This window comes from Ailuropoda melanoleuca, chromosome 16 (assembly GCF_002007445.2).
Source record: "Ailuropoda melanoleuca isolate Jingjing chromosome 16, ASM200744v2, whole genome shotgun sequence".
NCBI lineage: Eukaryota > Metazoa > Chordata > Mammalia > Carnivora > Ursidae > Ailuropoda > Ailuropoda melanoleuca.
Window position 1 is genome coordinate 7353997 of NC_048233.1, and position 23895 is coordinate 7377891.

Consider the following 23895-nt stretch of genomic DNA (forward strand, 5'->3'; position numbering starts at 1 on the left):
TGTCCTTGAACATTTCCCCATATAGCTTCTTCCCATGCTCGCTCACATCAGCAGCTCCACTGCCTCTGATCCTTTTACACGAATTTATTTCTATACAAGGTTCTAAAAACACCCCTTGGTTTGTACATAAGGTATTTTCTTCATTTTAAATTGCTTTATAACAACTGGTTTCCTGATTTTTTTCATTTTCTCTTTTCTCTGAAATCTGCCATGATTTAAAAACAAACAAACAAAAAGGACAAAAGGAAATAAAAATGGCATTGGCCAGAAGACAGGGTGGAGAAAAACAAAAAGGACAAAAATAAACAAAACATCAAATATGAAAATTCTCAGAGATAATGCATTTATAAACACAGAAATGGTTACAACAAAGATGGCCGTGATGAGTGGGTATATATATATATATTTATATATATATTTATATATAAATCCGTGTCCGGCAACTGACCGTGGCACCTAGGGAGCTAAGTCCAGTCCTTGTGTTTGCCCTGAACTCTCCCTTCTCTGCAACACCCCTTGTTGTGGGCTTTCATAAAGAACACAAAGCTCCCACAGTTCCTCTGGCTTTGGGACTAGGAGACTGAGTATAGGGCCCTGGCTGACAGAGAAGGGGAGAGGCTCCAAGGAAAACCATAACCCACACTTCTAAGCCACCCTTGACCATTTGGGGGATCTCCGGCCCCTTGGGGACCACATCTCAGCCCTTGCCCCTTTACAAATAAAGGGGGTCTGACCCCCCACCCAGATCTCCCTCTTCCAGCATTAGGTAGGAAGTGAAGCGAGACCATGAGGGGAAGACGGCTCCCGGGGATCGGGGCATGTGAGAAACCTCTGTTCTTCTGCAGGCAAGAATAGAACGGGAGGCTGGTTGCATTTAGGGCTCCCTTCTCTCAGAGATCCAGGAGGACCAGCCTCTAGTCTTCCACCAACCCCAACTTTGAGGATTATGAGGGTAACGAGAGGGTAAGTGCCCACACTGGAAAAGTTTCTATGAGGTCATAGCAAATCCCTCCCTTGAGCACCAACCCCCAATTTTGAAAAGCTATGCTTAGAAGGGGAGGCTGCTGGATTACACTACCAGCTCATTATTCCTTTGCCAATCAGGAGGGCTGATGTTCCTTTTGAAGAGGAGTTGAGAATAAGCATGGTATCCTGTGTAGGAAGGCCGTGCCTAAGGCCCAAGGAGATGGAGCCAAGGCCTGTCAAGGAAGAAGACTTTTCCCACCAAGAGAAGTTGGAGAAAGAAGGGACCAGAACTTCTTTCCCCTCTTCCCAGTGGGTGGCAGCACAGGTCTCTAGGAGCTGGCCAGGTGCTCCACCTGGATGGTGCTGGTGGTGACAGTGAGGCAGATGTCCTTATGATGCTCCGCCGTCTTATAGGGGGTCAGGTCAAAGGAACACTGGGGTGGAGGGTTGGGGTTGCTGTCCCCGCCGCCCCCACCCTGGGGGGCTGCCCCAGGGGACTGGAAGTGTGGTGGCTGTGGCTGTTGCTGCTGCTGCTGCTGTGATGCCTGGGAGGCCTGGGCCTGAGCCTGGGCCTGGGCCTGGGCTTGAGCTTGAGCTTGAGCCTGGGCCTGGGCCTGAGCCTGGGCCTGGGCCTGGGCCACCGCTGCCGCCGCTGCCGCCGCCTGCACTTGTTGCTGGAGATCAGGAGGGTTGTGTTTGCGCATATGTTTCATAAGGTACGTTTCCTGAAGGAGATGGTGAGAAAGAGTTGAGGGATGAAAGAGGAAAGAGGTTACTTCTAACTAGCACCCTGGGCTCTTACTTTAAACAGAGCCATACTTCAGCAGAGATATTCTGGAGCCGTGGGCAAGTTCTCCCCAGGAGCCTCTGCCAATGCTCACTATCGGGCAGGAAGGACAGGGAGACCTTCAGAGTCAAGGAAGGCATTTGACCGGCACAAGGAAAACTGTCCTTTCCCCGAAGATCTTTGAATGGAACGACTTTACCACCTTTTCCTGGAGACTAATGGAAAACATCTAACTGAATCTTTCTCCCAAAATTGCAAGTTATTTTGCCTTACGTTTCAGTAAAGTTAAGAACCATTACTTCACCGTCTTTCTCTATAGGCTTAAGGGATCAGGCAGCCCCCAACTCCTTAGCTAGAGATCTGTTTAACTGCTCTCCTCAATCAGTTCTGGCCAGCTGCAGCCAGGGAGCCAGCACAGTCAAGGCAACGGCTCTCTCCGGGAAGATGAAGTAAAGTGGACTGCAGTCCTACACGCCTGTGGGGAGGTGAAGGGAAAGCACTGAGCACTCACCGACGTGTATGCCCGACTACAGATAGTGCAGGTGTACACCTTGGCGTGCTTCACCGTATGCGTAGACAGGTGCACCTCTAGGGAGGCTGCGTCCGTGTACGCCCGATGACAGTTGTGGCACTTGAAGGGTTTATCTTTGTTGTGCTGCCGTCTGTGGGACTGGGAAAACGAGGAGAAATCAGGATGGGTGCCATCGGACTCATCCTTCCTGCCTCCTTGACCTTCACGCCAGAGCCCTGAGCTGGGTGTCAGCCTCCCAGGTTCCCTTTCCATCTGAAGGCAGCAGGAACTGCTTTCAGTGAAACTCGAGGAGGTATAGGCTAAGGGAAGAGGCACAACTCCTGCAGCACATCCCAGGATCCTGCAAAGTGAGAAGGACGGCTATGCTGGCCCCACCAGCCCAGGGGTTCCCAAAGTGAAGCATGGGGGGGTGCTAGGGAATACCAAGACTTTTCCACAGGGCCCCCAGAGTCAAAACTATTTTCAAAATAATAGTAAGACCATGTCTGGCTTTTCATTCTCATTCTCTCATGACTGTACAGATTATGTGATGTGGAACGTAGCAAAGTGACATGTAATGTAGCAAAGACTGAACACAGCAGGTAGGAACAGCTAGCCATCTCCTGGTAGGCTAAACATGAAAAATGTGCAGCTGGGGTGTCTGGGTGGTGCAGTCGGTTGAACGTTTGACTCTTGATTTCAGCTCAGGTCATGATCTCAGGGTCATGAGATCGAGCCCCGCTTTGGAGCCTGCTTAAGATTCTCTTCCCCTCCCCGACCCCACTTGTGCACGCACGCACTCTCTCTCAAAGAAAAAAAAAGGCATTCTTTCCATTTCTGGGGTGTGTGTGTTTGGAAATATGTTATATATGTTAACATGCAATGGGCTTGTTATTTTTTTTTTTTAAGATTTTATTTATTTATTTTAGGGAGGGGAGATTGAGAGAACAAGTGTGAGGAGGGGCAGAGGGAGAAGCAGACTCCCTGTGGAGCAGGGAACCTGACATGGGACTCAATTCCAGGACCCCAGGATCATGACCTGAGCCAAAGGCAGACGCTTAACCAACTGAGCCACCCAGGCGCCCAGGTTTGTTATTTTTTAATGAATTACTAAATATTTTTTCAAGCTGTTCAGTTTCACATTCTCTGTGTAGACAGGTATTACTGACATCAACAAAAACTCTTTGGGTTTCCCAGTAATTATTAAGAGTGTAAAGGGGTCCTGAAAAAGTTTGGGAACCACTGTACTAGTCAAATGGCACTTTGACCCAAGTCTTAGATGCTATGCCCCATGGGGAGGGTGGGACATTTACCTGCAGATTGGACAGCTGTGTGAAGGCTTTCTCACAGCCCGGATGTGCACATTTGTATGGTCTGTCACCGGTGTGGATTCTGCATGGGATGAGAAAAGAAGACAGGAAAAGGACGTCAGCAAGGCCACTCAGGGATTGGTTCCTTAACCAACCTCCTCAAGGCCATGCCTGTCCTCCTACGGGAGTACAAGCTGGGTTTCCAGGAGGTCCCAGCCTCAGCTCCTCTCTGACACGGACCATGCCATAGTGCCTGATCTCCGCTCACTGCCTCCGTCACTCAGCTCAAGCTGGGCTCCTCTGCTGGGGGAGGAGGGACTGGTGGCTTGGCAGCCAAGAGACAGGCAGTCCGTAATTTGGCATACAAGTCAGCTCCTACAGTACCTGTCCCTAATGAATGTTCAGAAACATAAGGTAAACACACTGGTAAGGAAAAAGAAACACAGAACACTTCTTCCTTGGCCCCCACCACACAACCAAAACCTATTCCCTCAGCCTCGAACACCGCTCCCAGAAAAAGCTTTGGTATCAAAGAAAAGCAGAGTTATGCTAATTATGCAGAGCAGCAGTGATATTAATACTCATGGAAACTCCGTGGGGCTTTTCCCAGTCCGGCCCCCTAACGGAAGGAAATGCCTAGTTTAGTACCAGTCTGACCTCTTTCCCAAATACTACAGGGCCCTCTACTGAGGTGAGCCAAGGACTTGAGGGTCTGCGGACACCTGCTCCTCATCAGGGACTTCAGAGCCATCTTTGTAACCAGGTGCTTTTCTGGACCTCCCGCATAAAATCTTGGAAACATCATAGGACGTGTCTCTTTGTGAGGAAAGCCCAACTCCTCTTCGCAAAGCAAGATGTCTGACCACTTTGAGGGGAAACACAGCATCCAGAAGCAGCCAGGTGAGAAGGCTTCTGACCGTGAAGTCTGGACTCCGGTTCAACTTGAGATACCCTTGAAGGACATCATCAACTCTTCCTCCTAGTCACTCCAGACTCCTGGGACAAACGGTGGGCATCCTGATGAAGTATGAGCGTTTTCATTTTGTCTGCCAGTTCTCTGTGACTATTTTGGACATGTTTTGTTTTGTTCTCTACTCCTGGCATCCTTGGAGCCTTGCTGGTTGCGTAGGTGTCACGAGGCTGGTACCCAGCTAAAGTCTGATTATATCTCCCGTTCATAATTGGTGCCCTAAGGGCCCGCGGTATGGTCTTCTCCAATCAAATGCCCTTGCTTCGGCGTCAAGGAGAAAATCTTGCAGGATGTGTGCACTGGTGTTTTCAGTGAGAGAAACGAAGGCAGAAGCCGTCTCTGCCCTGGGTGAGTCTCTTCCTCCCGTGGATCAGGGAACGTCATACAGTCACTGCGTCTCCCCCACGCCGCTGGTGCCCCAGAAAGGTTCTCTCTGAGCGTCCGCTTGTGTCTCCAGGGTTGTCGCTTCCTCCTCTCCCAGACGCTGGTCGCTGGTCGTATTCTCCTCCAGCCAGGTCTCTCCCCCGCCCCCCGCATGCGGGTTGTTGTGTGTGTCCGGGGCGGGGGTGGGGAGGGCATGCCAGCGGGGCGGGGGCAGTAGCCCGCCACTCTCCCTTACCGTGTGTGCTGCTGGAGGTGGGAGAGCTGGCGGAAGGCCTTCTGGCAGTAGGAACAGTTGTAGGGCTTGGCCCCCGAGTGGATTCGGAGGTGCTGGGCCAGGTAGGAGGTGTTGGCGAAGGTCTTGGAGCAGTGCGGGCACTTGTGGGGCTTGATGGTCTCCGTGTGCATCTTGGAGTGGATCCTGCCGGAGAGGAGAGGAGAGGAGGGAAGGGGGGAGGAGGAAGCAGTTCGACACCACGGGCTCAGCTCTCTGCGGGGTGAAATGATGTTGCTTGACGGATGAGAGCACCCCCTCCTCCCTCCTCCCAAACACACTCCGGCCTGGAGAGGCTAATGACGAGGACACCCAGATCTAGGTTGCTGCTGATCTTACGTCGGTGGCTAGAATGGCAGTGAGATGGTGAAGAGCTGCGGCCCCTGGCTCCTGGTCACCTTAACGATTTCAGTCTTGTCAACCCTCTGCTTCATTCTAAGGTTACACACTCACCACAGATACCCTGCTTCCAAATAGTAATTTGAACAAAGACCAATACCGCCTGCTCCCCATGGACCTGAAGTTGAATGCACACCTTGGTTCTCAACTGAAGCATATAGTATAAGCAGGGCCTGCTCTGCAGAAGATTTCCAAACACAGACACAGAGAGAAACCACAAAAACCATTCCAGACTTTGGGATTGGAGACCACCATTTCCCAGGCCCCCGCGAGCTGCTAAAACACACAGTTTATTTTTCACAGACAGTAACGAGAGCAAACGGACGCTCCCGAAGGGCAAAGTCAAAAAGGAAAAGAGAAACCGTGCGGAAAGAAGAGTAGGCTGAGGCAACGTGGCTGCGGGGGCGGGGGTTCGCAGCCGGGCGGCAGGGTAAAACTAAGAGCAGCCTTACCGGGTGTGCTGCTGGAGGTGGGAGAGCTGGCGGAAGGATTTCTCACAGAAGTTACAACTGTAGGGCTTGGCCCCTGAGTGTATACGGATGTGCTGGGCCAGGTAGGAGCTGTTGGCGAAGGTCTTGGAGCAGTGCGGGCACTTGTGGGGCTTGGTCTCGGTGTGTGACTTGGAGTGGATCTGCATCTCCGACTTCGAGTAGAATGTCAGTGAGCACATCCGGCACCTGGGCCAAGCGAGGGCAGTGGTTAGAGCCTCCCCACTGGCAGGGCGCTGCCCCCTCCCTCCACTTCCACAGAAGCCAGCCTATCTGGTCTCTCTCTTACTGCAACTACGCTGGAAGGCCCCTGAGAAGAGGATCTGTTCTACTTATCTTTACAGCCTAAGTTTCTAATACAGACCCACACAATACAAATATTCAACGAATGTTCAAACGATCTGACTCCCTAAGTGTGTACAGAAACGAAAATTCAACCAGAAAAGACAGGTAAATCTTATTGTCGGCTCTAGGCTGATGTGGATTTCATCGTGCCAGGGGTATCGACTAACTTCTGTTTTCCTTCTGCCTATAACTTGACTTCAGACTTTTAAAGGGCTCCCTTCCCCAACTTCCCATGTATAAAGTACATCCCTTGGATATTTCTCCAATTCCTGAGATGATAGTGAGCACTGACTATACTCCTCAGAAAGACTTCTCTCTTGTCTCCTCTCATAATTGCCTTCTCTCAGTTTCTCTCCTACTTCCTTTTTGCCAGTGATTCCTAGAGGGATGGGGGTGGAGAAGGATCGGAATTATTTGGAGGGGCTTTTTCAAATCATGTATGTTTGGCCTCCACCCTGGATCTGGTGTTCCACAGACCACCTCTACCCCCGAGCCCCTTGCCAATCAAGTGAGAACCACTTTTGCAAAGAGCCGAGGTAACTGTTGAGAGTAGGCTGTCTCCCCTCACACGTTTAGGAGGAAAAGATCTGTGAAACACTGAGCTTCTGTGCTAAACCTGTCCTCTTTCCTAGCACATGGAGCCCAAGTCAGCACTTTGGGTTGACATCAGTAAGCAGCTGATATACTTTCACCCATCACCTGAGTGGGTAATCCTTCCTGTTCTGACATTGCCCAACAGTATCAAATAAGGAGGCCTCAGAGCAAGATAAGCCACAACTATTCAGACTTTATCGAGGAAGAGTGATCTGTGTGTGAGCTGGAATGCTCTCATTCCTCAACAACTCTGCAGTGCACAGTGTGTGCGGGGAGAAAGGGCAGAACCTGGAAGCCAGGCAACTGGGGAAAAAGTCCCTCTGCTCTGATTCCTCCCCAACTTCTCTCTATCATCTGGGCTGGGGATGGCGTGGGGTGATGACTTCTGCTTTCTTCTGATCCCAGGGGAATTTTTAGAGAATAACTGAGATCAAGACTAAAAAGAACTCTGCGCTCCTCAAAGGAAAAAATATTATGTTATTTAGGGGTATGGTCTCTATTATTAATGGTTCTACTAAAATTCCAATCTTTAAGGTCCATTTCTATTTCTCTGGTCACTTGAAAACTCTCAAGGAAACCGGATTCCCGTTCGCCAATCCCTGGCTGTTGTCTGGCATGCCCAACCATTACAATGCGAGGTGCTCAGGTTCGGTTTAGAGTTAGTACAGTACAAAGGACACAGCCAGTGGAAGTCTGGACACCTGGGCTCTACTCAGGGCTCAGTTACAGGCTTGCTCATCAATCTAGACCTCAATTTTCTGGTCTGTAAAATGGAGAGATAAGTATCTGCCCCAGAAGGGCCAGCAAACCCCCCAGATAGTCAAAGGTAAGCCAAGTGTTCTCTAATAATAAAGCTACAATCACGTTAACAGTACCAGTGCCGATGGATGAGCTCATGCTACTATACATTCCACTGAGGTTAGAAACTGGACACATTGTCACTTGGTGGGGAACGGTACTGACTGACGTTACAACATAATTTCCCTTGGTTGCTAAAATTTCTCAGACAGGTGGAACAACACTTTCATTTTAACTCAAACAAAAGCTCATAGTTTATGTGTGAGTGTTGAACACACAACTGCACCCTTAGTATGAAATTAACTACAAAAGAGAAAATCACCCTCTTTACCCAAGTTTTCAACTAGAGAAGAATCCACAAAACTTAAATCCATAGACAATGGACTGGCAACAAAATAAGCAATCTCAAATGACGATCATAACACTGATAATAATAGTTGCCATTTGCTGTGCCGGATATTGCCAGGGCCCCACACCAGTAAGGCACTCGAGACACATTGTTTCGGCTCCTCACAACAACCTGGCAAGTATTATCCCTGTTTTACAGAAAGGAACACCAAGGCTCAGAGAGGCTAAGTAATTTGCCAAAGGGCAAACAGTTATTCACTACGCAAAGCTATGATTCTAACCTAATTTGAGATTCCTCACACAAGACGTATTCAAGGAGAGGCAGACTATCATCTGGCAGGAATGTTTAGAAGACTAAAACTACAGAGAAAGGGCTGGCTTAGGTGACCATTAAAGTATTTCCAACTCTGAAATCCTATGAAGCCAGATAAAAGAGCGCAAGTCCTTTAATGCAAGGTGTTGGGTGGTTGGAAAGAAATCTGATTTAGGAGCATGGTGGCAGTGGGCAGTTAGCAGGAGACAGCAAAGCCACCACCCCATTTCACTAGGCGACAAGGCCAGGGGGCACCAATCACACCCAACACAAGAATGGGGTCTCTTTGGGGGCACACAATACAATAACAACTTTGAATCACCCCATTTTTCACTAAGATATTCAAAACCAATTTCAGATACTCTGATATTCCCTCAAAACATTTCCATATGATAAATGGGGGCCATGACTATCTTCCCATTTTACAGATGGGAACAAAGAGCTAGAAAGAAGTTGACTTGTCCAGACTAATAGAACCCAAGTCCAACAATATCCAGTCAAATGCCACTGACCACAGGAATGGATGTGGTTGACTTACACATGCACAAAAATAGGGATTTCTTTTCTTTCTTTTTTTTTTTTTTTTGGCGATTAAAAAGATTCCTTTGGAACTTCAGAGTTCTGAGTTTCTGAAGAAATTCCATTCACCTAGAATATAATTAGGCACCCTTAATTTCAGAGTTCTCCTTAGTCACCTGGGTGTGGGGCCGGTCAAGAATTCCAAAAACACTGAGGGTGTAGAAAATGCTACCAGGGCTTCCTTCCAATTGTATATTCACATCTCTTCCCATAGACACAGTTTGGGAAGTCCAGAGATAGCTTTAATGTGGGCTCAAAAAAATAAACAAGCAAAAGCAAAAACAAAAACAAAAACAAACTCTTGGCAGAATCAGAGGACCCTGATCCATGTGCAAAGCTCCAAAGGGTGTCAGAGACCTAGCCCGTTACTCTTACAGCAACACATTTTCTAGAGCTGTATCTCCATGTCACAATGACCTCACTTTAAACAAATACACAGAAATTCAGATTTCTACAAAATAAAGGGGATTTTCACTTTATGATATAGAAAAGATGCTTTTAAATGAATCAGACTTGTCAGGTACCTTTATAAAATGATATGATGTAAACATTTTCCAGGAACACTTTTATTGTATAAAGTGGGATACACCTGTAATAATAAAGCTGCAGTGAACTTTCGGATTAGCTGGAATTCTGCAGTGCTCAATACTTTCTGCATAGCAACACTCCCCTCACTTCACTTACAAAGAGGAATTTAAACCCTCTGTAGTCGTGGCTACTCTCCACAGAAGTGTACAACACAAATACAAATAAATGCTGAATGACAACTATTGCTTCTTTCTTTTGAAGTTCCCAACATTTCAAATCTTAGCTGATAGATACTCCCAACAAATGGGAGGCATTAACAGAATTCTCCCCATTTTACAGATGAGGAAACTGAGGCCCAGAGAGGGGAAAAGGACTTGCCCAGGGTCACACAGCAAGTTCGTGGTGGAGCCGGGAACTGAATCCATGAGCCCAAGGCTCTGTCCATTTCCTGTGCCGCAGTTCCCTTCGCTCCTAAAATGGGAACAACATTGCCCATCTCGGTACACTAAGGACAGACCCAGTCTCCCAGCCATGCACACCTGCCCCTGTCTGCATCAAAGCTGTGATAGTGGTTATCCCACTCTGTAACCTGGGACCAGACTTCCCAAACCCACTAGGGCCCTTGATAGTTTTCAAGGAGATTAAAAGATGTCCAACTTTCAAAGGGCAGGGAGTTTGCTTCTGTTAATTCTTTTTGTATAATGCCACATGCAAATATAAGACTGTTTGGCAATGGACAACTTAGAGGAAGTAGAGAATCAAAATGACTTTCATAAATTAGAAAGTGAGCAAACAGGCATTTTATAAGTATATAGTCCAAGGTGGGGGGGAAGGGCGATATCCTGTTCCTCCCATCTTTTCATACAGACCCCTCCCATCATCCCAACCATGCAGGGTCAGGCAGTCTCAGTACTCAAATATGGCCCAGAAACCAGTGGATTGCACGCGGGTTAAGGTTAGGGGCTTATCAGAACAGTTTCTTAGAAAAATAGGAATGGAAAGTGTAGAAAGCACAAAGGAGCTGGAGACGGAGTCTGAAACCCAGTCTAAAGCCTTATCATAAGGAAGAAACTCCGTTAGGTCATTCAAAAATTAGTCAACGCTGACAACCCCAAAAAGGAAGGCGTACAATAGGTCTGCGTCCTGGGGAAGAGTCACTATAGAAGTGCTAGTTGGAAGCGCTACGCTCCTGCCCCATAAGAGAACACCTGACATGCAAGTGGGTCTGAGGTGGAAAGCTGTCCACGTACAGCCCCATTAGGGGCAAGACACGAAGGGGGTAGGTAAGCTGAGACAGTGATCCTCACCCCTTGCTTCCCTGGCTCTGATCCTTACCTATAGGTCTTGCCGTCTTTCTGATGGTCATCCTCATCCTCAGGGGAGAGGACATAAGGGTCATTCATCTCAGGCAGCCCTGATTCCAGCATCCGCTTCTTCTTCCGGCCCCGAGGGGGCTTAGGAGCCACATTGCCACCTCCACCACCACCTCCGCCTCCTTCCTCTGTTAGGGTTGATGCTACCTTCTTGGAGAGGTCAGGGACCACCTGCAGGGCTTGTGAGCCAGGGGGAAGAGCTGAGACAATCATGGGAGCCGAAATGGGGAAGGTCTGAGCTGATGAGGCTGTGGTCACAAGGGAGCCTGAGGGGGACGTGATTACCAAACCAGGACCTAGGATTGGGAGAAAAAGGAGATGGTGTCATGTTGTCCAGTCCTGATCCTATTTAATTTCCCCCAGATCATTGTCTAACCAACCCCTCACCACCACCCCCCAGCCCAGAGTATATAGGAAACCCCAAACCCTGTAGAAAAATAATGGTCTCCTAACCCCTGTCCCCACCCCACCCCCGGTAACAGTGAGATTTACCCCTTGATTGACTCCCTTCTCTTCTCCACCTCTGAGAACAGGAGACTCCTTGATTCAGAGAAGGAAAGAATGTCACCTCCTCAAAGGCAGGGACCGCATCTTCTACTTCTTTGTATCCCCCACAATGCCTAGCGCATTGCTAGGCACACAGTAGGCACTTAATAAAAATGTGATTGAGTAATCAAACACATATCCCACTCCCCATGTCCTTGGAGCCCTCCAGCCTGGGGTACTGATCATGGAAGATCAACACCTCAGATTGGAGAAGAGCAGGGTGGCTCACCAGCAGTCATCAGTCCTGTAGACGGCACAGGGACCACGGTGATATTCTGGGTAACGGACGCCTGGCTATGAGGGGTCAGCTGGTCTGACTTGGACTCTGTGTCCATACTGATGCCTGAGGGCAGGGACACTGAGGCAGGCACTGTCAGCAGGGTGGGGTAGTGGGGTGGAGCCAGCCCACAGCCCTTCTCTGGCAGCAGCTGATCCTTCATCTTGTTGATGAACATCGTGTTCTCAATCTAAAAGAAAAGGAAAGGGGAGGCGAGTGGCCTCCTCAGGAAAGAGCCTGATTTTGTCTGCTCCCTAAGCACTTTGCATGATCTGTCCTCCTTGGAGATCAAGAAGTATATCTTTGTGCTTCCAGAGAGAAGCCAGGACAGAAATGCTATAATTCTCAGTGATGGGGGACCTGGTGAAACAGCATGTGATTTATCTTGCTTTAGTCTCCACATTTTTTTTTTAAGATTTTATTTATTTATTTGACAGAGAGACAGCCAGTGAGAGAGGGAACACAAGCAGGGGGAGTGGGAGAGGAAAAAGCAGGCTTCCCAGCGAAGCAGGGAGCCCGATGCGGGGCTCGATCCCAGGACTCTGGGATCACGCCCTGAGCTGAAGGTAGACACTTAACGACTGAGCCACCCAGGTGAACCAAGTCTCCACATTAATAGAACTTACTGCTCAGAGTTGAAAAAAGTACGTGAAAGGGAAGGAGCAAACACCGAACACCTACCTGTCCTGAGACTGTGGGGATAGAAGGCCAGAAGTACGGGTTAGAATTGAAGTGAGATTCTTCCATTCTACCTGAAGAGAGAAAGAGAGACCATGTCAAACACAGGACTAAATCTGAAGAAATGTAGCAATAGAGAAGGGCAGTTGAGGGGTTCCTGGCCTTTTTTCTGGCACCTGACCACAGGGCTGGGAATTCACAGTGAAGATCTCAGGATCTACCACATTCGTCCCGGAGAGCCACTCAGCATGAAATCCAACAGAGCCTATCCTACGTAAGATGCCCGTGAAAGAACTTATACACGTCTCACTTACCCATAGAAATGTCTCCCATAACCCAAAGAAACAGACTTGGTAATACTTTCCTTTGGGGACAAAAGAGAAACTCCAGTCATAAGCAGGGAAGGGATGTACCCATGGTCACACGAAGTAAATCACTGACTGACTTAAAAACAGCCAGGGTACCTATCCCTGAACCTGTTTTCCTTTATCCCACAAATCTATCTTCCTTGAACTAAAACATTTTAAGACTTCTAATCGACACATGTGTAGTTCTATGCAGCCTGAAAAAGTTCTAGGCCAGAACACAAAATGCCCAAGGGAATTAAAGAGTGAAACTGGCAGGAATCACAATCAGTACCGTATGATACCTGGGGACCATGCCCCCAGCTCCCCCCACTCCCAAACCTACTGAGGTTTAAGAACATCCATGGTGCTGCACTGGTACCACACATGCTGAACGGAGCAATGAGAACCTGGAATTACCAGTTTCAAAGAGAGTTCTAGCTCCAGGGGTAGCAGCAGCACCCCAGATTTCTACTTACAGGGATTCAGAAAAGGGAAAACAGTGGGCCAGAACACATAACACAGTACTAGACTCCTGCTTTGTAATTCTGAGAGTTCAAGCTCTTCTGTGTGTGTGGATGATAATTAAGCTTAAAACTTCAGGAGGGAGGAGGAATCAGCAAGAAAAGTAATCCCTCAGAATCACGTTGCAAGTCACAGATGGGTACAGAATCTAGGCATCCCGCCATTTTCCCACTCTGATCACTTCTCCTAGCAAGGCAGTATGTTAATGGCAGTTATTCAAGAGTAGTTTCCCCAAATCCTGGACCAGAAAGATCCAGTCCCGCAGAAGGCAGGTGAACAGGGAGTATGAGACTGGTGGAATGGGGAAATGACAAACAGCAGGAAAAAAACATTATCATCATGCTGCTACTCTGAACCAGAAGCAACCAAGAGTCAGGTGAGGAAGGAGGACCTGTGACTTACAGCCACGAGTGGGTCCCACTGAGGATGTGCTGGAGGCAGATACCAGAGCACCGGAGGATACACTGGGCACAGAAACCGGGTTTGAAGTAGACTAAGGAAACTAGGAAAATCCGTAACAAAGGAGGAGAAACAGAAGGGACATCACTCTAAACGTAACCCTGTTCCTTCTCCTTCTCCAGAAATCTCATCACATTTTTTGCTCTATTAAACAGCATTCTCAATTTTCATAAAACCTATAAAGGGAAGCAGAACTGAATTGCAGCCTACTCTTTCCTAAAAAGTAGCAAAGGAGAGGAGAGAAATGCACCAAATCCGTGACTACAACCTCACACAAATAAGACTCAGTATGAACTGACTTGAGAATCAACCACAGGCTCATCCTGCTCCCTGACCTATAAAATACATCAGAACATTTTTTGCTCTATTAAACAGCATTCTCAATTTTCATAAAACCTATAAAGGGAAGCAGAACTGAATTGCAGCCTACTCTTTCCTAAAAAGTAGCAAAGGAGAGGAGAGAAATGCACCAAATCCGTGACTACAACCTCACACAAATAAGACTCAGTATGAACTGACTTGAGAATCAACCACAGGCTCATCCTGCTCCCTGACCTATAAAATACATCAGAACAGTCTCCAACACAGGTGCTAACCTTTTCCTTCCAGCACTAACTTCATAACATGGCCTCAGGTCCTTCTTAGGCGCCAGAAATCAAGGAATGATGAGATCACAGTTTAAGGTGATCCAATCCTGCCAAGCCTTTTGGGAAGCAGGGTTCACATCTGGACCTCCCCACAGTCTCCCCCACACAACTCCTCACCTAGTACGCAAGTCCACATTTAATGGACTGAATGACAGTGGACTCTATACATACAGATTTTGAAAACAATGCGAGGGGCTCAAACCATAACCGACAAACCCCATCTGTCTAACCTCCTAGTTGAGAGAAATGACACAGACAAGAGTGCACATGGTGGCAATGAAGTAGAGAATTAGGCTGGAGAGTAAAGAAAGGAGGGTCTAATTACAATCTCCCCCTAAAGAGTCAAGGAAGTAAACATATTAGGGATGTGAAAATTTAGGAGGGAGGAACTGAAAGAATGTCGGTAGATAGGGTTCCGAAGCACAACGTCCCTCCCCGCCAATAAAGATTAGATCCATTCATATTGTCCCCCAAGTGGCTCAGGTGAAACACCTTCTGAGAGAAATAACCCCTGTGGGTTCTTACCAAGGGGGCACACAAAGTGATGTGGAGGACAGGACAATGTCACCACCACCATCACCATTAAAATCTATTAAGTGTTCGTTGTGTTCAGGGCACTGTTCTAAGCCCTTCGAAGTACTTCACAACGATTGCATCATTTAATCCCCACAGCAATCTGATGAAGTAGGTACTGGGATCCCCATGTTTCAAACGAGGAAACTGGAATCACGGAATCAAACAGTAAATATTAAAGCGGAGATATGAACGCAGACACCAAAGAGCAAATTAAGGACGGGGATTCTTCAAGAGACCCAAACCCTACAACTGGAGTACATATTCTCTGATATTGTGACTTGATGCATCGATTAAAATTCCCAACATTTCCAGGAATGGACTATGCATTTTTGGGATAGTTCTTCATAAATGTTTCCAAAAATGAAATTTTTGATAACAGCAACCTGGGAGACCTCACTTGGCCACCAAAGTAATTGATTTTAGGATGACGGAATCTGAGTAAAAAGGCCAGACCATCCAGAGGGGGTAAACTGAATCAAAGGCCCCTCCACTTCCCTGGATACCCGGGCTATCACTGCTTTGGTTCTTAAGAGAACAAAGCTGAAGATCAGAACCACAGCTGGTCCTAGGACACAATGATAAATGTGCCTTGTGGGCTTCCGATAAATATGTCCACCCCAAAGAGGGGAGTACATGGAGAATTCTGCTCACCCAACTAGAAGCAATATTTGCCTGCAAAATGACACCTATATGCTATACTATTGTTCTGAAAAGGCTGACTTCAATCTCTGTATTCCTGAAAGGAGATCAAACGGAGAGCCAAGAAGGGAGGGTCTTGCTAGAATACAATGTAAATGGCGCCCCCTGGAGTTGTGTATGAGGGCACTCCTGTGCCAGATCACTTGACACCTTTTTATTGTCCATTAACCTCTTACCTTTCTATGTTTCATGGAATAATTATCCTCCCCAAACCATCCCAACATCCCAGCAGGCATTTACCAACATTCTTTTTTTTTTTTTTTAAGATTTTTTAATTTCTTTATTCGACAGAGATAGAGACAGCCAGCGAGAGAGGGAACACAAGCAGGGGGAGAGGAAGAAGCAGGCTCATAGAGGAAGAGCCTGATGTGGGGCTCGATCCCATAACGCCGGGATCACGCCCTGAGCCGAAGGCAGACGCCTAACCGCTGTGCCACCCAGGCGCCCCTACCAACATTCTTAAAACCCGAAGCAGCCCAATGATGTTATGGGGAAACCCCATCTCTACACAGAATGCCAGTTTTGATGATTACGCCAAAATATAAATGATGATAAAAAGAACCAGTTTACCCTAGATTGGGAAGGGAGTAGAAGGCTTTCATGACAGACCCAAAGGGCAGGAAAGAAAGACAAACATAGTAAGTAAAAGAAGAATGCTGGCAGATTGAAAATCTGGGTTCTAATTTCAATTCTACTATTGCACCATACCTCAAGCATTCCGTTAATAAAAAGGAAGGTTTACTGTAATTAAGTTGAACAGTATTTTTCTTTCAAGATGGTCAAAGAACTACATATTTCTTTTCCAATCTCAAAAGAAATCTTGGAAGCACCGAGGTGGTGAAGAAAAAAAAAAGAATATTAAGTAACACCCACGAAACATTTAGTAAGACTTGAACTCTTGCACCAGAGCTTTGTCCAACTGTCCATCCTTCCACAGCGCACCCAGCCATCCAGGAACCAAGACGCCACCGCCGGCAGCATGTGGTTTTGGTAGACATGGTAAAAGACCACAATCTCTGTTCTGGTACTTACTGTGTTTTAAAAAATTGTTGTTTTTCAGACAAAGCCTGATTTTTCCTCAGGAAAACAATATTCTCTTAATACAATAAGTCTTGAGAAAATCGTGAAAGACTTGAGCCAACCAAGTGTAGTAGCTGGAGAATGAACCTAGAAATCAAGACTTCTGGAATCTAATTCTAGGTCCCACATCAGTGGTTGACTCTGAATAATTTACATTCTACTAAGTTTCTATTTGGGTAGAGGATGGAGAATACACCCCTTAAAACAAATTCATAAGGCATATGGTGATGGGAGGCAGCTCAAAAAAGAAAAAGAAATAAAATGCTTCAAGTGCTCCCAAAAGGAAGAGAGTTAGGGAACTACCTCCATGTGCCGAGGACTACTAGTGACAATTACTGACAATTACATAAAGACCACATAATTACAAAGGCACTACCCAAGAGTATGAGATCTACAGCCTCCAGCTCAGTAATCATCAACCAGAAGCACTAACAATAAATAGACATGCAAAGAACAATCAACTCAAACTCAACTACAGAAAGAACTTGACCCATGGACCTCAGACACTCTACGGAGAAAAACTGCTCCAAAATGCACAAGTGCAGAAAGGCTGCAACATTAACTAAGGACTTGACATGAAAAAACACGGAGAACCGTTCTCCTCAGTAAGGAAACAAAATCTTTTCCCTCAGGTTCTAAGGGCACTTAGGAAGGGCCATCCTGATAGAATTTGGGGCCCTCCTACCATCTGTGAATTCTTCCGAGTACACAATAAACCAGAACAGGTTTATCCCAAGTCTACTGGGAAAGACCTTCACACCATGCTCAAACACACCAACAGGTCCACTACCACCACACAGTTGGCAATCTGAGCCAGCAACTTCTACCCTGGGTACCTCTGGACCATGGTACCCAGTACCCTGTAGGAAGAAGAACAGAGTGATTCCCCCGTGCTGTGTTATTTTACTTTAAATGATGGATCTCAGAAATATGAGGCCAAAAAAAAGTGGGCAGGGAAAAGGGGGCGGGGCAGCTGGAGAAGAGGAAATATGCACTTAATACTTAATTATCAACTTGGCTCAGAAACCTATGGGGAATAAATTTTATAAACCAGACTAGACTCGGTCCTTAGAAGACATCTCTAGGATTATAAGCTCTGAACTCAAACTCTTTTGGGTCTCACATTTTCATTTTCAGACTACCTAAAACTCTACCACCATCAAACCTCATATTTTGAATTCTCCCAGACCTACTTCTGAAGTTCACTCCATATCGTTTTATCCACTTTACTTCAAACTACCCACGAACCTGTTTTTCTTTCCTGAAAACTTCACCCTGACACACCAAACTGAAATAACCCCGTGTCACAGACTCTAATCACTCAATAGGTGCACTTGAAGCACTCCTCTGTGACATTAAGAATATGAACCCTACTCTAAACTCAACTCTACTTATTCCAAATACAGGAAAGCAAGTCCATAAGCTATACCACAAGGACTATACTGGCGACTGGGGCCCATTTGTCCCCAAAGCAGAATAAATTTCTCCTTCGGACACAATGCAACCCTATTTAGTGAATTCACTTGGACGTTTCATAAATCATTTTTGAATACTGGTGGGAATGGAAAGTGATGGGGTACAGTGCTAACTTTTTACACAAAAACTTCCCAGGTATCTTCAAGAGAGAATTTTTCTCTCACAGCAAACACCAGTATTACAATTGCTATTACTAGAAGAACTCTATCACATTGTCCCCAAGAAGCCCATTTAATTATGACCCCCTTCTTCCCCCACCAAACCAAAAAAGCCATTAACCCAAAATTGTCTTACCCTCTCTCTCTCTTCCTCCTGTCGTCTTATTCCTTCTCCTTTCCAGGGCTCCTGAACTTTCTGTAAACAAATTGTCTGGGTTACAGGGGCCAGTAAGGGTGCAGCCACCAGGGAACTGCAGAGAACCTCAGGAATTCTTTTGACTGTCGTCAGCAGTCAGTCTGGAAGGCAGGTGGACCCCCAACCAACAATCCAAAGATGCAGTGGTATAATAAGGAGTGTAGTGCCACCCACTATGTGGATACAAGGGAAATAAATCTAATTCCCAGGAACTAAGATGAACTCTATCACCAGTGTTTGGGTTTCACTCCTGGGTTCAGATACTGGCTCTTCTTAGTTCCCCAGCGCCACAGGTAAGCAGGGGTCAGAGAACCGAGGAGTTGGAGGAAGAGATGGGCCCCTGCCCCCTGAGGACTGGCTTAGAAGGCAAAGCTGAAGACTAGGGGGATGCACAAGTCCTTGTGTCAGGCACAGTGCCAGTTCAGGCCCAGCCACTTCCTCTGGCCTCCCCCCCCCACTTCTTCGAGGACTTCGCCCCTGCCTACCCAAGGCCTTGCGCCAAGAAGTACCTCCCTCAGACTGCACAGGGGTCTATCTATTGGAGACCCCAGCTGTCCCCAAAAAACCTTCGCTCCCCTGAGACAGCCCCTGGGAGCCTTCTCCTGATGTCGCCCCCCACCCCTTCCTCCAAGACCCTTCTTTGGGACGTCCCTCCTTCCCCTCCAGGGAGCTGAACTCTGCCACCCACCAGACAGACACCCGCCCCCTAAGCCCCCCCATTCCTCCCCATCGCCCGCTCCTCCACAACCACTTCCGGTTCCGGGACGGACACACATACAGTCACACCGTGGACCCCCCCTTCCACGCCCCCCCAAGGAAAAGGGGAGGGGGGAGGAGCAGAGAGCTTGGCGCGCGCCGGCTGCAGCGGCGCGAGACTCACCCGGCGGCGACGGCTGCGGCGGCGCCAGAGCCTGAGCCAGAGCGCGGGAGGGGCGGCGTTTGCTGGGAAAGGAGGGAGCCGAGTGGGGCGGGAGGACCAGCAGGGGGCGAGGGGAGGGGGGAGAGCGCGAGGCGGAGCGCGCGGGCACGCACTTTCGGCGCGAGACAGACCCACACACTCACACGCACGGAATGCGCGCGAGACACCCGCAGGGCGGGGGCGCGAGGCAGTGGGTGGCCCCCTCCCTCCCTCCCTCCTCTAACACTCACCCGGAAGTGGTGCTGCAGCTCGTGCTCCCGAGAACCCCGATTCCTCCACGCCCCCTCCCTCCCTCCCTCCCCCCAACAGACTCAGAGTAGAGCTGCGGCGGAGAGAAGGCGGGAGCGCCGGAAACGAAAAGGGGGGAGGGAGGGAAATGGCAATGCAGGGGGGGCGGTAATGGGGAAAGGGGGGGAATGCAAAGGTCGAGTCACTTCCGGGAGCGGCAGAGCATATCCGGCGCTGCCAGCGCTCCGGGATACTCAGGGCAGAAGTTACGACAAGGAGGGGCGGAAGTGGCTTCTGCCCGCGACGCGATAGAGCCCTGTGTGGATGTGACGCCACAACGGAAGCGAAGGCGGGTTCCGCTAAGGGCAGAAGCTGAACCTTCAGAATTGCGGTCCGGGGCTTCCGGAAGGGACTTCTGGGGAAGTGGGAGGGTGAAAGCCGACAGGTTTATGAATTATGCATCAGGTACGGGCGGCGGGGGGGCGGGGCGGAGAGGGGCAGGTAGGGTTTCCTAAAAGATTATGGATCCGTTTCCCTTCCCTCAGCGTAGAATAGACTGATGTAGGAAGTTACCATTATTTTTCGTTATACTCTCAAGAATGTCTCAATGCTTTGAATTGCGGGAAAGGATGAGGATGTGTCAGTTGTTTTCTGAGGTCCCTACTTAGGCCCCGAGAGTAACTGGTAACCTCTCCCCGACCACACCACGTACTCTTGGCTTTGGCTCTCTGTGTTCTTGCTGCCCCCGTCCACATCTCTATCTCCTCCCCCTGCTCTACTTTTAAATAGAGCACTCATCACCCCTTGATATTATATTGTTTGCTGTCCACCTCTTCCTGGTGGAATATCAGCTTCATGAGGGCAAGGGCTTTGAATTGTTCACCGCGGTATCCTCAGAGCCTGGCATTTAGTATGTGGTCAGGAAACGTTTCTCGCATAAATGAACACGGTATGAATTTTCAGGAAGTCTTACGGGATTGCTTGACGCATAACGGTTCCGTTCTATGAATTTCCACAGCATTTAGTCTGTACCTTTTGTTGCTCCTTTAACTATTTCATATATATGTCTCTTTAGCAAGATTGTCTGTTTCTCAGGGAAGAAACAGGCTCATACGTGGTATCCTTCCCACTGCTTTGCTGGGTACATAGTAGATGCTGAATAAATATATGCTATTTGAGTAAGTGAATGCTGCCTGCACCCTGATCTGGCCAGAATCTCCTTGGGCTGAGCTCTATTTTGGCTGAAGCAGAATTGAAGTCCTTCCTACTAATAGTAATAGCCCCTTACTTAGAGAGCAAAATAACTCAAATAAAAATAATTGTAACGTTCTCTTTCTGAATAAGGAAAATAAGACCCTGAAGATTTAAGTGATTTTTTTTTTCAAAATCACAAGCAAGGAAGTAGCAAAAGACACCTAAAAATAAACATTTAAGTTAAAGGTTTAAATAGGATATATGTATCCTTGGTTTGTAATTATAGTTTGCATCCTTTTGAAAGTATCTACTCTCTCGATCACATTTTTTGGGCTCTGCACTCAGTCTGTGTTAACTGAGTAGCAACAGTTGGCAGGATAAGATCTTAAGGGCTGGGATGTGACCAGACTTAGTTGCTGCATGGGTTAGAAATTGCTAATTCCAGAAACATCGACTTTGGGGGCTAAGATAGAGAAGTGGGAGCAAAATCATAGTAATCACTCTAAGTCCCAGTTTTCCTTTTATTGTTTTCCTGTTTTCATTAACTGGTACTCCCTGAGCCTCAGTGTCTCCAACTGTCAGCCCTGCTCCTGCCCTTTCTATATAAGAAGCCAGTTTTTTAAGTGCTTTGAACTCCTTACAGAAGAGCTTTAGAGATAAATGTGGGGCGTAGGGGGAGGAGGGCTGTTAATTTTAGCCTGGGGTTTTCCAGCTGGCACGCTGTTTCCATCTTGAATCACTTCCACACCCTGAGCTCTGCCTGGGAGATCCCTCCTCCTGGGGGCTTCCCCATTTCCTGGTTTGGTCTGAGCCATAATGGTAAGCATTCCAGAAAAATGCTTAAGAGAAGCCTGGCTGAGTCATTTGATGCACAGCTCAAGAGGCAAAGAAAGCATGGTGATGAGAAATGCTGGTCCCAGTGGTGCTTGTGATATGTGGCCTCCAAGAACCAAAAGGGTAGCATGGCTGTTGTTTGTGTTCTTGGTCTGTCACTAAGCAGTGACTCTCCGCGCTACCACTTGCAACCTTCAAGGAACTCCAAAGGCCCCATAGTCTGTTTCAGTTACAGGAGAGACAGAGGTTAGGATCTGTTCCCCAGGGCCTCCCAACTCCATGGTTATCCTGATAATGGGATCTAGTTTGGGAAATTTCCTTTAGGACAACTGGGAAGACGAGGACGTCTCCTTTCTCCTCTGTCTTTCCCGGCCATCTGACTTTCCGTGGGGAAGGAGGGCATTTAGGGAGAAGGAACAGGTGAGGATTTCCCAGTGTCTTGCTGGTGTATTTTAATTTATTTAAATTTAGAGAAACAGCAGGCTAATCAGGCAATAATTAATTCCCTCTTCATTAGGGGCCTTCATGCATGCCTTTTGCATATGGATGAGCCTCGGGGTCACACTGTCCCTCTGAAGAACTATGGTTGCAGAGGGTGATAGAGCCCCGGTGTGCTCTCCAGGCGCTTGAGCTCCTTCCCCTTCTAAGCCAGTGCTCCTCTCCCCCACCCCCACCTGACAAAGACTAGATTCCTGGGGGGGAAAGGGGAAAGGTTAGACTTCTTCTCCCATCCACCTTGGACCCCTTCCTCACTGCCCCTGACCCATCCTCAGCACCTGTTCCTGCACCCTCATGTTCCATCCAGCCCTCTCCCTCCACCAGCTGCTGCTGGGATCTCTGCAGGCCTCACTGGGTTGACTCTGAGCCCTTCTCAGCAGCTTGTTGGCTTTGCACCTCTGCTTTTAGTTGGTTCATCACGCCTTGCCCCTGTTCTGCCTTTTTCCTCTGTAGCACTCTGTTTTTCTTAGGTAGTCTGATGCCCCGAAGGTACATACTGCTCTGGTGCTGAGACATATGCTCCCTCCTCCCCACTCACCATTGTGTGCTATATGGATTCAGCCACTTTCCCAAGTGGACAGTGAAGCTCCCCAACACCTAAAACACACACCTACCAACACCTATGCACTCCTAATTCTAGCTGCAAAGATAAATGCGTGGAAGCATTGAGTCCGGGGAGCCCAGACTTGCTCATACAGTCTCCTCTCCTCCCTGGAGCTCCCCATTTCCAGGGAGCAAGTGGGGCACAGATGGGGGCGGGGGAGAAATGGGACCTGGGTGGTTACCATGGCAACAGAGCCTAGCAACAGCTGAGAGGCTGATGTGTGGGCTTTTGCAGGGCTGTCACTAGAGCCAAACCTAGAATGGGGGGCTCAGGGGTGACTGATCCCAGCTGGGCAGCCTGTGTTCTCTCCCCCAAACGTACCCCTTGATTCCACCCCCACACCCTAGCAGCGTCTCTCTCTCAGAGAGGGCAGAGTGGGGAAAGCTAGTGAGAGTTAACCACAGGGGTTCTAATGCTGCACAGCTTTTGGGGGGGGGCAGCTGTAGATGGGGCAAGTTAGGGAGGAACGCTGAAAATAAACCAAGCAGGGCAGCCTCTTTCTTGTGGCCCCTCTCGCCTCTTCCCCTTTACTTCATTCTTCTCTCCTTCCTTCACCCTTTACCTTCCATCTGTCTTATCAGCTCTCTCCTTTTTTTGTTTGCTTCATTGCCTGTCCCTTTTCTCTGTCTCCTTTCTCATGGTCTCTCTTGACTCTCACTGGCGAGTAACAAGCAAGCCACTCTTCTAGTTTCTCTTGCTCTGGCTGCTCCCTTCAGCTTCTCCTTCCATTCTTTCCCAAGTCAAAGCCTGTGGAGCGCCTGGGTCGCTTAGTCGGTTAAGCGCCAGACTCTTGATTTCGGCTTAGGTCTATGATCTCAGGGTCATGATCTCAGGGTCATGAGATCAAGCCCCACGTCGGGCTCCCATGGGGGCTGGTAGACTGCTTAAGATTCTCTTTCTTGGGGCGCCAGGGTGGCACAGCGGTTAAGCGTCTGCCTTCGGCTCAGGGCGTGATTCTGGCGTTATGGGATCGAGCCCCACATCAGGCTCCTC

At 48.2% G+C, this 23895-nt stretch overlaps 1 protein-coding gene across 9 annotated transcripts; it reads right to left on the bottom strand.

The window, feature by feature from the left end:
• Window positions 1–68: 68 nt before the first annotated feature.
• On the bottom strand, window positions 69–19988 carry ZNF384 (zinc finger protein 384). Of its 9 annotated transcripts, XM_034645268.1 has the most exons (13): window positions 19775–19988; window positions 19506–19567; window positions 18566–18625; window positions 12469–12539; window positions 11740–11977; window positions 11457–11504; window positions 10927–11260; window positions 9970–10062; window positions 6051–6275; window positions 5164–5346; window positions 3578–3656; window positions 2265–2423; window positions 69–1691 (listed from the first exon to the last, which is right to left on the bottom strand). In XM_034645268.1, exons 4-13 carry the CDS (start codon window positions 12532–12534, stop codon window positions 1296–1298), a joined length of 1821 nt encoding a protein of 606 aa, XP_034501159.1. In that variant the 5' UTR covers window positions 12535–12539; window positions 18566–18625; window positions 19506–19567; window positions 19775–19988; the 3' UTR covers window positions 69–1295. The 9 variants fall into 9 exon arrangements, with proteins under 9 accessions (XP_034501159.1, XP_034501160.1, XP_034501158.1 ...); XM_034645269.1 differs by lacking the exon at window positions 19506–19567; XM_034645267.1 differs by lacking the exon at window positions 19775–19988 and having other exon boundaries at window positions 19506–19757.
• Between the last annotated feature and the right edge of the window lie 3907 nt (window positions 19989–23895).

Coding starts and splice junctions, on each gene's coding strand:
- ZNF384 (XM_034645269.1), bottom strand. CDS start 12,534: ATGGAAGAATCTCACTTCAATTCTAACCCGTACTTCTGGCCTTCTATC. Junction 2,424..3,577: donor CACAGCTGTCCAATCTGCAG/GTAAATGTCCCA, acceptor TCGTTTTCCCAG/TCCCACAGACGGCAGCACAA. Junction 1,692..2,264: donor GTAGTCGGGCATACACGTCG/GTGAGTGCTCAG, acceptor CATCTCCTTCAG/GAAACGTACCTTATGAAACA.